The sequence below is a fragment of the Carettochelys insculpta genome, chromosome 3 (assembly GCF_033958435.1).
Source record: "Carettochelys insculpta isolate YL-2023 chromosome 3, ASM3395843v1, whole genome shotgun sequence".
NCBI classification, from domain to species: domain Eukaryota; kingdom Metazoa; phylum Chordata; order Testudines; family Carettochelyidae; genus Carettochelys; species Carettochelys insculpta.
In genome coordinates, this window is record NC_134139.1 from 33,849,954 (window position 1) to 33,865,840 (window position 15,887).

At 44.3% G+C, this 15,887-nt stretch overlaps 1 protein-coding gene across 1 annotated transcript in view; it reads left to right on the top strand.

The window, feature by feature from the left end:
• Nucleotides 1-108: 108 nt before the first annotated feature.
• The window catches only part of EML4 (EMAP like 4), a 244,447-nt gene continuing 228,668 nt past the window's right edge, over nucleotides 109-15,887 (top strand). Inside the window, exon 1 of the mRNA XM_074989602.1 lies at nucleotides 109-369. Within this exon, the coding sequence (XP_074845703.1) occupies nucleotides 345-369 (25 nt within the window). The 5' untranslated portion in view covers nucleotides 109-344. The remainder of the gene's footprint in view (nucleotides 370-15,887) is intronic.

The window sequence follows — 15,887 nt, forward strand, 5'->3', positions numbered from 1 at the left end:
CTCCCGCCTGCAGGGGAAGCCGGGGCTGCCAACTGAGGCGGAGTCGGAAGCACGAAAGCATTGGGCGCTATTGGGCGGGCCTGACAGCGGCAGGAGGAGCTGGGGCTGCCGCGGCGGTGCTGGGTCGCGGCGTTGGGGCTGAGCCCGGGCAGGGGCAGCAGCAGCAGCAGCAGCAGGCGCGGGAGATCCCGGCAGGCAGCGCGTGCGGCTCATGAGCCCGGCGCGGAGCCGCAGCCGCCTGTCGCCGCCGCGGCTCTGCGGGTGAATGAACTGCCTCCCCCGCCGCCTCCACTAGCGCCAGCGGCTCGCCGGGGTCCCGCACCCCGGGTTCCCCCCGACCCAAAATGGACGGTTTCGCCGGCAGTTTGGGTAAGCGGCAGACCCCGCGGCATCCAGCTGCTGGGGGAGGTGCGGGGCGGGGGATCCGCGGGGTTCGCAGCGAGCCCGGGGCGCGCAGACGTTGCAGAGAGCATGCAGGCGAGTGGGGGGCGGGGAGCCCGGCTCTCCGGGGCTCGTCCCCTGGCCGCCACACGGCGGCTTGGTGGCGATCCCGCCCCCGCCAGGGCAGGCTTGAGCAAGTGCAAGAGTCCGGCGGCCGCCTTGGGAGCGCGGGCTGTGCGTCGGGGTGGCCCCCGCGGGGGGAGGGGGTAGCGGCTGTCAGGTAGAGATCCCCAAGCCATCCCCGTGCCCATTTGCACAGGAGGGAATCCGCTTAACGCCCTGCCTGGGGAGACACAATGCGGGGCAGCCAAGCGGTGCAAAATGGGGGTCTCCCGCCCCTCTCCGCTTCGGGTGCGGGGAGGGTTATTTTTGGCTGGGTGCAGCCGGGGGGCGGGGGGCTAGGAGAGCTGGGCCAGCGAGAGGACGGGACGGGACGGGACGGGACGAGATGCGGGGTGGGTCCTGGGTTGGCTTCCACACGCTTGGGTAGCCGGCAAACCGCGCCTTCTCCAGCCAGCCCCGCCAGGCAGGTGGCTGGGATTCTGCCTTCCCGGGAGTTCTGGGTTCGGATGGCCTCGGGGGCATGTTGTAGTGCGAGGGGATAATGCCGGGTAAAGGGGAGCCGCTTCCTTGAGAAGCAGGTGGAGGGGGAGGGGAACCTCTCTCTTATAATTGCAACATTTCCCAGATGATGCCCAAATCCGCGGTTTCGGTTCTGAGCTTCATGCGTCTGCCTTTCACCAAGGGCTTTATGCTTAGCTGGGGTTCTGTGTCACACACGGCTCTTCTTGAGAACAGTGTCTAGGAGCCTGCCAGATCTGATGAGAGCTACAGCCTCCAGTGCTCTCATTCGTTGTGTTCTTGGGCAGAAAGTATTGTGAAGCTCATGGGGGTTAGCAATTTTCTAGTTACCTGCATGCATTCTCAATGCCACAATTTTACCCGTGTATGACCTGTAGTTTGGTTGTGCGTCTGGTAGAATAAAGGGAACTAAAAGGTTTTTCAGGAAATAATGGGCTGAGTAAATTTGTATCTTTCATATTGTAATCATGGTAAAATTAAAATGTTGGGTTTGGTTATATGTGTTAGAATTACAGGCAGCTCTTTAACGAGACAGCAACTTGAAATCTGGTCAGTTTCACACAACGGGTTAAAAGTAGTTTCAGGAGGCTTGCACCATTGTGCTTCCTTTGTCATTTTTGAGGTTTTGCAGTAACATTTTTGTGTTAATTTTCCCTCCTCTCCTTTTGCTGTGTATGAAAGACCCACACAAAGGAAGCTAACCAAGATTCTAATCCTAGAATAAGTGCTGTACGGGAGGACTTTGTGCCAGGGTAAAGTACATTTTCAGGATTGGGTCCCCCATGGCTTAAAAGATTCAAACTAGACAGGGCCTTTCACTGATATAAATGGGTTAAGTTGAACTGAGATACATCTTATGCAAACTGAGGATCTGGTCCACTGACTATACACAAAGAACTGTCAGAATATGATTTTTTCCCCCTTACTCCTCGGTCGTGCATCCTCTCACAAGTTACATGAAACAACACAAAGTAAAATAGTTTCACAGCTTGTCTTTTCTTTTTAAGATGTTGGTATTTTAAAAACCTTAAAATAAATAGTGTGTGTTCCTAGTTATGGATTATACTTCATTTTATTTAGTAACATTTTTGAAGAGTACACATTATGAATCCCTATAAGGGGAAAAGGAGCAAATAACAATAATGCAATATTTTGCATCCAAGTATACCCTTAGAAAATGTTTTATATGCTTTTTTATATAAAAAGTCTACAAATGTTTTCAACATATGTTCGTTTAGATGTCTACTTTCAGCACCAAAACACACAGTTGTTTTTTTCCTTTTCACTGCAGCTGTACATACTTCATGACAAAAGCTGTGACAGAGAGAACTCCTGCAAATCCAACATTTGTCCCTATACAGATTAGATTCTTAGTTCTATTTTACAGTCCTATTGTGAAATCCGTAACATTAGAAAATCCTTTACAGTTTCTAGAAACAGTTTATTTATTTAAATGCCTTCGGGTGTGAGTCTGACCTTTTAGGTTTTTGATGTGCCTACTCTGGTATCTTGGGCATCTGCCTGAACTAAAGTGGTAGCCATAATTAACAGTATGCTATTTTGAATTTGGCTCTCTGCCTTACACTCTGTTCCTTCTTGAATAATTTTCATTTTATGCCTTGTGATCAAAAAATGATACATGAGGAAATTATAAGGGTTCCTTTTCCATTTTTAACAGGAAAAATAGTGCCTACGGGTGACACATGCTAATATAACACAGTTAATATTTGTAAGCATCTTTGCCCCAGTGGTGAGACTCATCAGCATTTCAAAGAGTATCAGTCGTGTGGTAGTATATGAAGTGTTAGCCATCCCTGGCATGCCTAAAGCTATTTTCTTTTTTCTTATGTCAGGAAATAAAATGTATGAGAAAGAGGTTCTAAAACTGGCATTTTGCTATGAGGACAATATTTAGGAAGGCATTAATTCTACTACAGTCAGATAATTCAACATCTTATTTTCGTGAGTAATGCTTATCCATGTCAGCTCTCCCTGCAGGTCTCACTTGCAGGTACAAGGCTTACTTTCATGAGTAAAGGGTTAGTTCATCCTCAGTTTGTACCATTGTTTAGTCAGGAAACAGTGATCATGGTTTTATTAAAATATAATGATGTCTGAGTGCAATTCAACCAGCCTGCTTTTAAATTACATATAATGTGAGCTTATATCCATTGACTTTTTTTAAATAGCAAGCGCTGACTTACAGCTGTTTTCTAGGCTTTGGTTGAGAAAAGGGCATTCTTAGAATTTTTAGCTTTGAAGTATGACACTTTATATAACTATCCTGTTTTTCATTTGAGTCAAGCTGCATATTTTTCTTCTGTGACTAAGATCGTTGCATTTGTTGGTAATCCAAACACAATGATGTGTAAATTGTTTGAGATTTTGAACACTTTCAATTAACATCAAAACAGTATCCTTCAGGGGTTTTTTGTCTTGGGAAGGCCATAAATTTACTTAATTTGGAGTGAAGAGTAGAAATTTACATGCTTTTCTGTGAGTAAAAGTACTTGCGTGTGTGTGTTCATTCTACCAGCCAAGGCATACTTGCTGCAGAGCAAGTTGTCCTGTTAATAATGGGGCCTGTCATTATTATCTGGGAGGCAAAAAGTTATTACAGATTGTGCCCTCCAGCACAGGCAGAAATACCTTCTAACATGTCTCTTGAAGTTGAAAATACTTTACTCAGCTGTTTTCTTCTTTGCTTTCTTGTTGAAACTTATATGAGAACAAACAGATCAAAGAAACCCATTTTATATGCAATTTTAAAAAATATTGTTGAGATCAGGATAAAGACAACGTTGTACATCACGTGCAAGAGAGTGTATTACTGAACGTGAGTATAAAATCTATACATTACAAATTCATTTCCACAGTTGATGCCATTATTGATTTTCTTATAGAACAGAATATTGAAGTCCTTTCTTCTTGTCTGCCAGAACTTCAAAGCATTCTGGATTTAATTGTCTTGCCTCATGATAATTGGCTCTGTATTATCAAGAATGGGATATTTATAACACAGATATGTCTTCAGCATGTTATAACAATATGGTATAAAACACTTCAGTAAGATCCATCCACCAAAAGAGGCTTTGAGAGAATGGTATCATATAAAAATGAAGTCTTCTCACATTCTTATTAATTCTAGTTCTTGTCTGGTGCTCTGTGTTCTGAGGCATCAGTGAACTCTTCAATGAAATATTGGTAATATTTTGACAAAAAGATTAAATTATTCTTACTCTCCCTTGAAAAGTATATCAAAAGAGTAAGTAATGTGGCATTATAGCTAATAGGTGAACACAATTGTATTTTTCAGGGAAACAAGGAAAAAGAGTCATAGTGTTTCCAATCTCCAGTATTACTATTTGTGAGATGTGGAGAAATTTATGACAAGGTGATGTGTGAAGGATCATAATACATGTATGGAATCTGGGTATCTGTATTCTTACAGAAGTTGTCACTAAATAGCAGAAATGGGTGATAGCATTATAGATTGCAGTTAGCTGCCAAATGTTTGCTCCTCTAATTCCTCCTTTTTTGTTCTTCCTTCCCTCATTTCCTATGCCATAAAATATGATTGGAAAATCTTGCTGTTTAATTGACTGCTGCCAGCCCCCTGTTCATCAAAGATATGCTCCTTTTGTTGATTTAGAAGAGCAAGAGTCTAGTGAATCTGGCTGCCCTAAAGACCATCTCAGGCTGTGCTGAACTGGCAGATGCTGTGGAAGAAACTACTAGATTTGAAAGGCACCATCTGTTGAAATGGTCACTGTCTCCCTGTGTGCTCTCAGTGTTTTGCTGTGGCTGGACTGACTAGGGGTCAAATGAGTAGAACTAGGTGACTATAGATAAGGTTGGTCACTGTAGTAGGGCAGGTGTGTAGAGAGGCAGGAATTACTACGTTTTTAATGTTCACTCTTCTAGGCCTCTGAAGTGAGTGTGTGGGTATGCCAGCAATTTTATTGTTGGTACTAGCCACAGGTTCAGCTGAGCTCATTTGCTGCGCCTTTGAGGAACACTCTATCCTGTTCTCAGGGGCTGATGAGTTGTACATTCCTTAAAAATTAAAATCAGGACTGAACTGGATTATGGTTTGACATAGAAAAGTTAACTTGGTTGGTACCAGCGGCTGTCAATCACAGTGGTAAAGAAGACAGTTGATGGGCTTTTGGCACATTGAGGTAATGTGTCATGTTAAAATAGGAATTAATTGGCTGGTAGTAGCCATCCTTCATTATGTCAAACACACAAGACGCAAATGACTGTATATTGCAAAAGTGATCTTTTGTGCAGCGAATATACTGATCAGTCTGGGAATGGTTTGCAAGTAACACTTCTTCTGTTTCTTTTAAAGCCAAGTCTGGTTATTTTATTTTTTTTTCTTTCAAAGAGTATGTAATATCTGAAACACTCCAGAGAAGTCAGTGTTTACTTCCTAGCCCCATACTTTTTGATTGGAACATAACAATGCATGGGATTTAATTTTCTGGGAAGTCGTAGACTGAAAGAAAAATAAATAAGAAATTATTGAGATTTGTGCATCATGTTGTATGGAAGAGAAAACTGAGAGAATACTGCAAAAACAGATCTCTTAAAGGATGCTATTGAATTTGTTAAAATATATTATGTTGACATCTATGACACTGGTAATTCAGAGTGAGACCCCTAGTGGTAATCCTTGTTTTGCAAAAGTAATTCAGTTTGTTTTCCTAGTGTGGTTACAAGCAGGCACTGAAGATTTTTTCTCCTGGGGGCATCAGACCATTTTTAATCTTTTCCCTTAATAAGGGTAGCATCCTGGCTAACAGGGTGTTAAGGACGTACTTCCCATGTACCTACTTCTAACATACTGCACAGGGAAAGTGTTGAAATGAGTATAATTTAGAGCATGTGGCGTGCTGGTGAATGTGAAGGTCCATGTACCTCATCTAATGTGAAATGTTGCCCGCTGGAATACTGCTTTTGAAAGTAAGTTTGCTTAGGAAAAAGCAGATTAAAATCTCCAAGTAAAAAGCTAGATTTTCAAAACTTCAGTTATGACTTCCATTGTAATTGCATTTGGCTATATATTAATGAAGCATAATATCAGTTAATGTCAGGTTTAATTATGCTACCATTCATCCAGTTTTATTGTCTCTCTTGTTAGTCACACTGTATAACAGTTTGTGTAGTCATACTGTAATTTATTTTGTTTGTTTGGTTTTTAAGGCATAAAAATCCAATTCAGAGTGCTTTTTCTGTTGTGTATGGTGGGGAATAGTACTCTGTAGCAAGGTGGTAGCTATGTGAATGCTGCTGTTTTTCTCTCTTGAGTCATAAATCAGTTTTAAGAAATTACCAGTATGAATTCTGGTGGAAGATGTTGCTCCTAGACAGGCTGAGAGTGTTGTGTGTGTGTCTGAAATCAAGTCAGTTACAAAAGCCATATTTCAGAAGGAGAAAAGGAAGAAAGATTTCAGGCCTGAGTTCATAGCTAACTCTGGGAACATGAAGCCTTTCTGTTTTCCTCTCTCACCCCTTTCTTATATTTAAGATCATCTTCTTTTTTTTTTTTTTTGGCTGGTTAAAAGCTGCTTATGCTACGTGCCATCAGTGAATATAACAATGTTCCTTCTAAGCCTCCTCAAACCAATCCATCTTTATTAGTTGGATGCAATAGTGTTTTTTTTCTAGACAGTGGGTCTTTCTTCTTTCCTACTTATCCCCACAGTTGAATAGAATGTGTAGGCTAAATATAGTTGTGTCTTTGACTTCCTTTCCCATTGGTTGGTTCCCCCATTATGCTGACATTTTGAGACTAGATTTGATTTGTCTCTTTGCTCAGTTATACTTTCTCGGTCTGTACTATTGTTTGTTGAGGCAGCAAGTAGGAATTCTGGTACTTTCTCCTCCATTGGTCTTCGGCACTTCAGTCTTATCTAGCTTCGGTTTTTTCCTATGATCATTGCAAATTTACTTCTAGTGAATTTGACTTCTAGGGGATTTGTACTTTTAATTAACTGCAGAGCAGTACAAATACTTACACATATTACTAAACCAAAAATCCTGAAGATACAAAATGATGATTAAGTCACATGGGCTAAGATTTTCTTAATCTGTCTTCATTTCCACTGAGGATGGGAGAGAGAGCTTTATTTTCTCTTCAGTAGGCATGGGGCAAGATTCCACTGATCTGCAGAAATTTCTTATGGAATGCAGGTCAACTTTCAGTAAACATATGGTTAATTGGAACATCACACTGATTTTAGTTGAGAGTTCTGTTTAGAAACTGATGGTATGAGTGTTAAGTCAATGGTTTCTGACTTCAGCAGGTCAGTTTTCTAGGCTGGGTACAGAATCCAAGAATTAACCACATACATTATGGGTGTATCTACACTAGGAGCTAACTACAAAGTTAACTTCCAAGTTTCGCGTGACTTTGAAGTAGCCAGCAGAGAGTTTACAAACGTTTTCCCTTACTAAGGGAACCCAACTTCAAAGTCCTTACTCCATTCCCAGGAATGGGGTAGTGCCCTGCTTTGAAGAGCGTGTAGATGCTCAACTTCAAAGTCTGTTACTTCCAAGTAATTTTTGTAGTGTAGACATGGTTTAATACAGATCTTGAATTACTTCTTGGTTTTACATGTACTAGTTGAACTGTGGACTAACATGTTGAATAGTAATAGAGAGGAAGAGGTGCTAGTCTATACACTAGCAAAACAAAAAGCAGTCAAGTAGCACTTTAAAGACTAGCAAAATGGTTTATTAGGTGAGCTTTCGTGGGACAGACCCACCTCTTCAGACTATAGCCAGACCAGGTTCTGGTCTGGCTATGGTGTGAAGAAGTGGGTCTGTCCCACGAAAGCTCACCTAATAAACCATTTTGCTAGTCTTTAAAGTGCTACTTGACTGCTTTTTATTTTGTACGCTAACATGAAATTGTGGACTGAAATATCCATGCTACATCTAATTCTTCCTAGAAGAGGTAGATTATGGGATGCGGTTATGTAGAAAAGAAAAAGAGATGGCTGGAATTTTATATTTTTTGCATATTTTGGTGTGACACATTTGTGGTGAAAGAATACTTCTAGACACAATGTAAACATGAGATCATTGCTAAATTTATATGTGTGGGCTCTCTTTAGAACAAAAGACCATTTTATAAATGTAATATTGATTGGTAAGTGTTTTTGCCATTTGTTACAATTCAATTTATAAGACTCCTGTAAAGAACACTTTAAGAGTACGGACAGAGACTTCAGTGAAACCCTTTGGTATATTCCTTCTTTTTTAAAAGGGAGCAGTGGGAATACTGTTAGAAGATTTAGAAGAGGAGAACAGCAAGGTTGCACTTTTCATTTGAAATGTAGTAAAACTTACTGGATGTTTCTGTACTTTTTTCTTAAGAAAATTATTTAACTTTCTTCCCAGTAAGAAAGCCTACAACTTTCAGATTTCTCCCGCAACTCATTTTTTGTGAACAGGGAGGGAGATACCCAGAGGAAAGTTAGTGATTCTTACTCCTGTCTTTTTCTAAACATTTTAAATCCAAAAGGTGTACCTTTTAAGAATATGCTTTAGTAGAGAATACAGTAATTTCTAATAGTACGTGAATAAGAAATAAAAATATCCTGTCCCTGTTGCAATTATTGTTATATGACGAAGCTAGAAAAGGGAGCAATGAACTGCTGTGGTAACTTCATTGCAGCAGTTAACAATGCAATACTATATCTAAACTGTCCTCTTGGTTTTTAGCATCTAGTGCACACGTTAAACAAAACCCACAATATTAATTTAATCTGCATTTAGAATTTCAGAAAAAAATAAAACAGACTGCAGCAGATTTTTTTCCCCAAAATATGCTTTGGAGGTGGTGATAAACACAGTTGGAATGTAGATTTTGTTAAGGAAGTTGATTTGTTTCCACTAATGTTCTAAAAGTTTAAAAATCATTTGTATCTTGAAAAGCTTGTGTCTGTGCCTAGTAACTTGATTAAAAAAAGGTATAAATGTTACACATGTAGTCCCCAATCCACTCATTCAATTTTTATCTGTGAAAATGTATTCATAGATCTGATCACAGCAGCATGAGGACTATGCCATGTATCCTTGTTGCCCAGAGTTTTTGGACTGAATTTCAAATGCACAAGTGAGCATGTACTATATGTGAGAGGCGACAGGAGAGAAGAAAAAAGTTCTTCATTTTGCAAATGTAAAATATAATGGTCTGCTTGCGAGCTTTGTAGAGATTTTTTATTTTTGCTTCATGTTAGAAACCCTGAGTAATAACGCCATCTCTTTAGCTTGTTTAGACGTGATATTATTACTTACATAAATAGAATCTTTGTAATTTCTGCACGTTAAATTAATAATGCATTATTGCATTTGCTTTAGGCTGCAGAGACTCATCTTTACCAAGTGATTCTTTTCCCAAGGGCAGTTTTTAATAATGATAAACTTCATTATTTTTAAATATCTTTTTAATTGAATAAATTATTTGAGGCATTGACTGGATCTACAGAAATTAGACCTGACTTGAACCTTAGTTGGGCTTGCAATCTGCCTTAATTTGAATTTAACTTGCAACTGTCAGTGGTCTGCTCACATTTTTTCGGTCTGCAAGCTTTTCAGCAAGACTGGATGCAAACTGTTTATTCTTTATCTGCATACCACAAATGTTCTGGAGCTGCTGTATGCAGATGCATTTCAAGCTATAGCTTTATTTGGTGTAAAAAGTTGCATGATGTCTATTCTGGAACCCTCTTTTGCCAAGCTATCAGAATGATCAGCAGAAGCCATTTTCATTTTGTTTCTGAGTAATGCAGGATGTGTTTTCTAAAAGAAAAATATTTGTTATGGAGGTAGGTTTTTAAAAAGCTAGTGCTTTCAGCACAATGTTTGTAATGATCTTGTTCCAAGTGAAATATATATATAATGTGTTTGTTTTGTAGGTGGAGCGCAAACCCCACTCAAAAATGCTGTTGCAGGAGAGGGCTTGGCCTGTGGGACAAATTGGGTATTGATTAATTATATCTGATGAGGAAGGGGAAATTGAATGTGGAGTTGTGGGGCAAGAAACCACCATAGTTTGGTAGCAGGTGCTGAGCTTATGAGATGGGAGTGGAAGGAGAAGGGATGCTGGAGGTGGACTGGCTCATGTAGAGGCTGGCAACCACAATAGCAAAAAGAGCCATTTTTTTTGCAGTTTGGCAAAAAAAATCCATAATTCAAGAGCCACAATGCATTTGAATATGAGACGGGCCTTAATAAATAATGTCAAACCATAGTTTTTGCAACCCCTACGCTAAGAAAAGTGCACACACAGTGATTGGTAATGCAATACATGATTACTGCAAGATGTTCACAAACTTTTTACGTAATCTATTTCCTCACACTTTACGTGTGTGTTTGTACCACTGTCTTCCTGACTTTTACTCCCAAACCTTCTCTCTCTCTGGAGGATGCTGGGGGACTTATCCAACGTTTCAAGATCACACATCGTTTGCTATTCAGATATGACTTGTTCATTTTTGGGCTTTTAGACATTCACTGTTTATTGAAAATAATTAGGAGCTAGTGGTTTTTTTTTTTTTTTTTGCAATTATAGCATCAGTAGCCACAAAGAAATCCTTAAAGTGCTGCAGGTTGCAGACCCCTTGGTTTTTGACATTAGTGGTCCTAGCAATCCCAGGAGTGGGAATAGGTGAGTATTGCTATGAAATGTCTACCTTCTATCATTGACTCCCAAATTTTGAGCAGCAGCTGTGACACCTGTCGGTGTTTTTAATTCTGCTAGGTTGCAGCTAGGCAGAGGTAACTAGAAGTCTTAAGGAAGCTGCATTGATTTTAAAAAATGATACCTGTTTCTTTTCACAACCAACAACTTGGAAGCTGAATTTCTGCAGTCATAGGCTTCCACAATCGCTAGGGAAAGGCTCCCACTTGCTATTGGTGAGCATTGCATTGGGAACCCACAGAACTGAATTCTACTCAGTCTTCTGTCTCAGAAAATTGAACAGGTTCAGCGTAACTTTGATTTAACCTCTCTGCACTTCATTTCTGCATTCGACAAAAGTGGATAATAAGTACTAGACTCCCAACACCCCTGTGAGGCTAGTACGTATTACCCATTTTTATCAAATGGAGAACTGAAGTGCAGTGAGGTTAAGCTCATTTATGTTCATAGATGCTGGGTCTACACATGCCAGTAATTTCAAAATATCTGGCTCTCTTTAGAAAAAATGGGAGGAATGTCTGTAAGTACAATGTGTCCTTTCTAAAGGAAATCGGAGGAATGCGGTGCAGAAATCCCTACCCCAATCCCATATGAGGAAGAGGGTCCCCTTTTGAAATTCTCTTTTGAAAGAAGACATATGTAGATGATCCACAGCCCACTCTTTTGAAAGAGGAGTCCTCAGTGGTGCCAGCCAGCTGGTGTGCAGGGATGCCCTGGCCTGCAGCAGTGGGGCTCTATGATCTCTGTAGCTGGCTGCTCGTAAAGCTGTATGGACCCAGAAACCCTGTGGCAGGAAGTTGAGAGTGTGCTAGCACCACAGCCTTGAACTCAGTGCAGCATGCCCTCTTGCCCACCCCAAAACCAAAAAAAAAAATTATGGGCAGCAGCGCCTGCTGCAGGAGCCCCAGGCCCCCATCAGAGCCCTCACAGGGCTCCCAGGAGCCAGCACCGGAGGAAAAAAAAGGCTTTCTCTTGGACAGAGCCGGAATTAAGAGACTTCCTTGGACTGTGGAAGGAGGAGGCAGTGCTGGTGGGGGAGGAGGCACCATAACGCTGCGACCTTTGGCTGCCTGGCCCGTGGACTCAGCACCTGGGGATATCCCGAGCACACTCTGGACCAAGTGCAGAATAAGGGGAAGAAGCTCTGGCAGGGCTACCCCTGGGCCTGGGATCGGGCTGGATGCTCAGGGGCAGGTGCCCCCACTTGCCCCTGCAATCGGGATCTCCAGTCCATCCTGGGCCATGGGACAGCTCCCCACCACCCACTTTCCTAGACACAGGTGGGAACGAACTGCAGCTGGAAGCACATGAGAAGCCAGGAGCAGGGAACCAGGTGCCAAACCCCACGGTGGAGTGGTCGAGAGACAATGGGGCTGTGTGACTGGGAGCCATGTGTCACCAGACTTCCACAAGGGACCCTCTGGTAAGTCCTCGTTAGGGCATGCATCCCAGCTTGCAGGGTGGGCGCAACACAGTTGCCAGTCGGCTGCTCACATGTCCAATGGTCCCAGCCCAGACAAATCCCAGCCAGCTGTGGCCCCTAGCACCACATACCAGCCACTGGTGACGTCCAGCACCTGCCTATGTGGACAGTGCTGTGAGCTGCACATGTGGCAAGAGGTAGGTGGGGCCACTGTCCCACATGGGCACGGAATCTCTACGTGCCCACTATACCCATGGCCACTCTGCCTTTGGACAGGGGCCGGTGTTGCTCCCAAGGAGGTGGGTATTGCAGCCAAGGGCACAGTCCCAAGGGCCACGATAAGGGACTGAACTGCCATCTTCCTCTCCACACAGCTGCGCCATCTGAGGGCCATAAGATTTCCATGCCCTTTGTTGTCCCAGAGAGCCCTCCAGAGGTGGTGGAGATGTCTCAGGCACCCTCCACTTCCCAGAGCACCACGTCTGGTCCATGGCCATCGACCTCAGTGGCAGTCGGGATGACACCGCCAGCCACCACCAGGCCGAGATGATGAAATGATGCCTTTGGCTGGAGGAGGCTGACATGGCTTGGCAGAAGGTGGCCTGGGACATGCTAATGTCCAAGCTGGAGGGCATTAGTGGCATCCTGTGGGAGAACGTGGCCAGTGTGGCCAGCCGTCTGGCCCTCCCGCTGAAACCCTCCCATGGCCCTACCTGCCAGTGCTTCCTGCCCCATCTCAGTCCGGCCGCAGACCCCAAACCCAGACAGGAGGGGATCCCAGGGCTGATGGGGCTCTCAGACTTCCACCCCTGCCCCTGAGTGATCCCCCCAGCATCCTACCTCAAGGTCAGGTGCTTCCCAGCTTCCCAATGTACATAGGTTGCCCCCTTCCCCATTGTACATAGTTTTTGAGTTAAATGTTTAAGAGCTATAAAATAATAGTTTAAAGTAAAAAAAATATCTTGCAAGGATCCCTGTGTCCTGTGTTCTTGGCAGTGGGATGGTGGGGGTTGATGTGTGGGGGTGGTGGGCATGGTGAGTGGTGGCTGTGGGTGATGATCAGTGGGGCACATGAGTGGAATTCTCGTGGAGGGTGTCTCTGATGCAGACCCCATCCTGGTGGGGCTGTCAACTGCGGTGGTGGGGGCGGCAGCCAGCGGCTCATAGCCAGGGCTGGACTTGGCCATCCACCCCTGCACAGTGGTGTCCCCCTTTCCCTCCATGATGCTGACGAGGGTGCAGCACCACCTGCAGGACATTCTGTGCCCCTAGCTCCAGGCACGAGAGGAGGCACCGCCACTGCCCCTTCAGGTGCTGAAAGGCTCGCTCCATGACTTCTACATCCTGGGTGCTGCACTCTCTGCCCCCTCCCAGCCCTCAGCCTCTGCCCTCTCCCAGTCTCCTGCTGCCAAGAGTCTCCCTTGCCTGGGAGCCCCCTGCCTGTGGTCGTTGTGTGACCCAGGCCCGGCTTACCTCTATGAGGAAAGCTCAGACAGTGGCCTTGCCCCCCCCACAGCTAGTGCCCCACAGACAGGTAGCTGTCCAGGGTGGCCAGCTGCCATATAGCGAAGGCGACCTGCTTCTTGAGGGAGAGAGTGGGCTGTGTGCAGGTGTCCTGGTGCCTGTGTGTGGGGGCAAGCCAGTGGCACAGCTCCTGGATGGTCTGCCTGCTCCTGAGGAAGTTCTGCAGCCATGTGGCATCATTCCACTGCTCGAACACCAGCTGCTCCCACCAGTCCAAGCTGCTGGGGTGGCTCCAGAGGCTCTGGACCAACTGAGGTTGCGGGGGGAGTGGGGGGGCAGCAGTATCCATGGTAGGGGGACTCCACGTCCCTGGAGAGCAGCTCAGACACCCAAGGAGGTAGGAAACAGCCACGACAACTATGCACAGCATCTGGAACATGGTGTCCAAGACATTGAAGTCCAACTCCAGGAGCAGGTGCTGGAACTCCATTTGGCTGTGTGCTGGGCTCTGCTTGGCTTATGGCAGCTCAGCAGGCCTCAGCTCTTGCAGGCTGGGCGGTTGGGGATGGGCCATTTACGGAAGCGGCTAGCTGGGGGCCCCAGAGGGTCTTGTCTGCCATGCGACCCTGTCCATGGTGTGTCTGGCTCTGATCTTTCAAAAGAGAGCCTGGAGCTGTGTGGCCGCTCCCTTTCGAAAGAACAGAGCGATCTTTCAAAAGAGCATATAGAGGGTTCAGTCTGCTTTTTGTGTGTAGCTGCGCTCTTTTGAAATGCTAAAAATTGAATGATAGTGTTTGATTTTTAGCCTTCCAAAATCGCGCTGTCATGTAGACCCAGAGTGTTTTGAGATCTTTGGAGAAGGTGGTCATATCCTGTGCAAAAATCCAGACATCATGGTGAGGAACACTGCAGAAAGTGCTGTGCAGCATGTCATCAGGAAGCAAACTGCCAGGACCACCTTGAGCCAAGATGTCACTACCTATCTGAATGGTTCCTAACAGATGAACTGGGGAGAGGGAGGAGTTTTGCTTTGCTCTGTACTCGTGTCCATGATGCTGTGTGATGACTGGAGAAGTGTATCAGTTGCCAGGGGAGTTAGTGCAAGGAATGGCAGGAGCTGGGAGTCCCATTGTCACAGGTAAAGAATACAGAGTGCACAGTCATCACTCGGAGAGCCAGAAGCATACTGGAGAGGAACTCAAAGGATGTTAACCACTGCCAGCATGTGGGAAAACTTGAAACAGAATTCAGAGAAGGGCAAGGCCTTCACGGTGACATGCCAGCAATCACTTCCAGCAACTGTCCTTGGGGGGCAGCTTCACCCTTTTTGCAAACTGGAGGCTTGCCCATGGATCCATGCTCAACTGCATCCTGCTGAATGGGGCCATCCACCATGAGAACTGGGACAAGCAGTGCAGGAAGTGTAGTTATGCAAATAACACGCTACCCCATGTCATATGTATCTGCAAGCCCCATTCAGAGCCTCTGTGCCATCAGAAATCAACTAGTCTGAACCATCCTGTCACCTGTGGGAAAGGTGGCTGTGAACTTTGTTACTCCCAGAACTGACTGTCAGTAGTGACCAGTCATTATCATCACCAACGAGGATCAAGAGACGATCATCATGATGAATATCAGAGTGCCCTGTGAGGACTGGTCTTGGCTTTTTGTGTCTGATTGTGAAACATGGAGAAATACGCCCCTCAGGCTGACCTTGATAACTAGGGATTACTAGGTTGAAACCCTTGCTCTGATTATCTGAGCCCTGCAACTCTTTGTGGGATTGCTTTGTGGGAATGCAGAATTGGTAAGTGCTACACTTGGCTCATGCAGCAACTCATGTTATTGGATGCCATCAGATAGGAGAGGGTCGTATACCTAGAATGCCTCACTGGACAGTGCCAATACCAGGAGAAATGAGCTGGATTACCCCTGAAAAATGAAATCAGAAGGAAACTGAAATAGTTCTGTGATGGATTATGTCTATTGAGGGACAGCGTATTCTACTTGCTCAGTTACTGAGGGACAATACCTTCTCATTCTTATAGTTGCTTTTGACTCCCAATTCACTGTATATTTTTTCATGAGTGATGTACCTGAGTATTAGGATTCTAATATCTAAACTGTATCTTTAGGTTTATTAATCTAAATGTGGGTTTTCTTGCTGATTATGCACTATTTGTATTATATGACTTTTAAACAACCTTTTTCTACTTTTAGGTAATCGGAGCACTATATCCAGATGTACAGACACATTTTCTT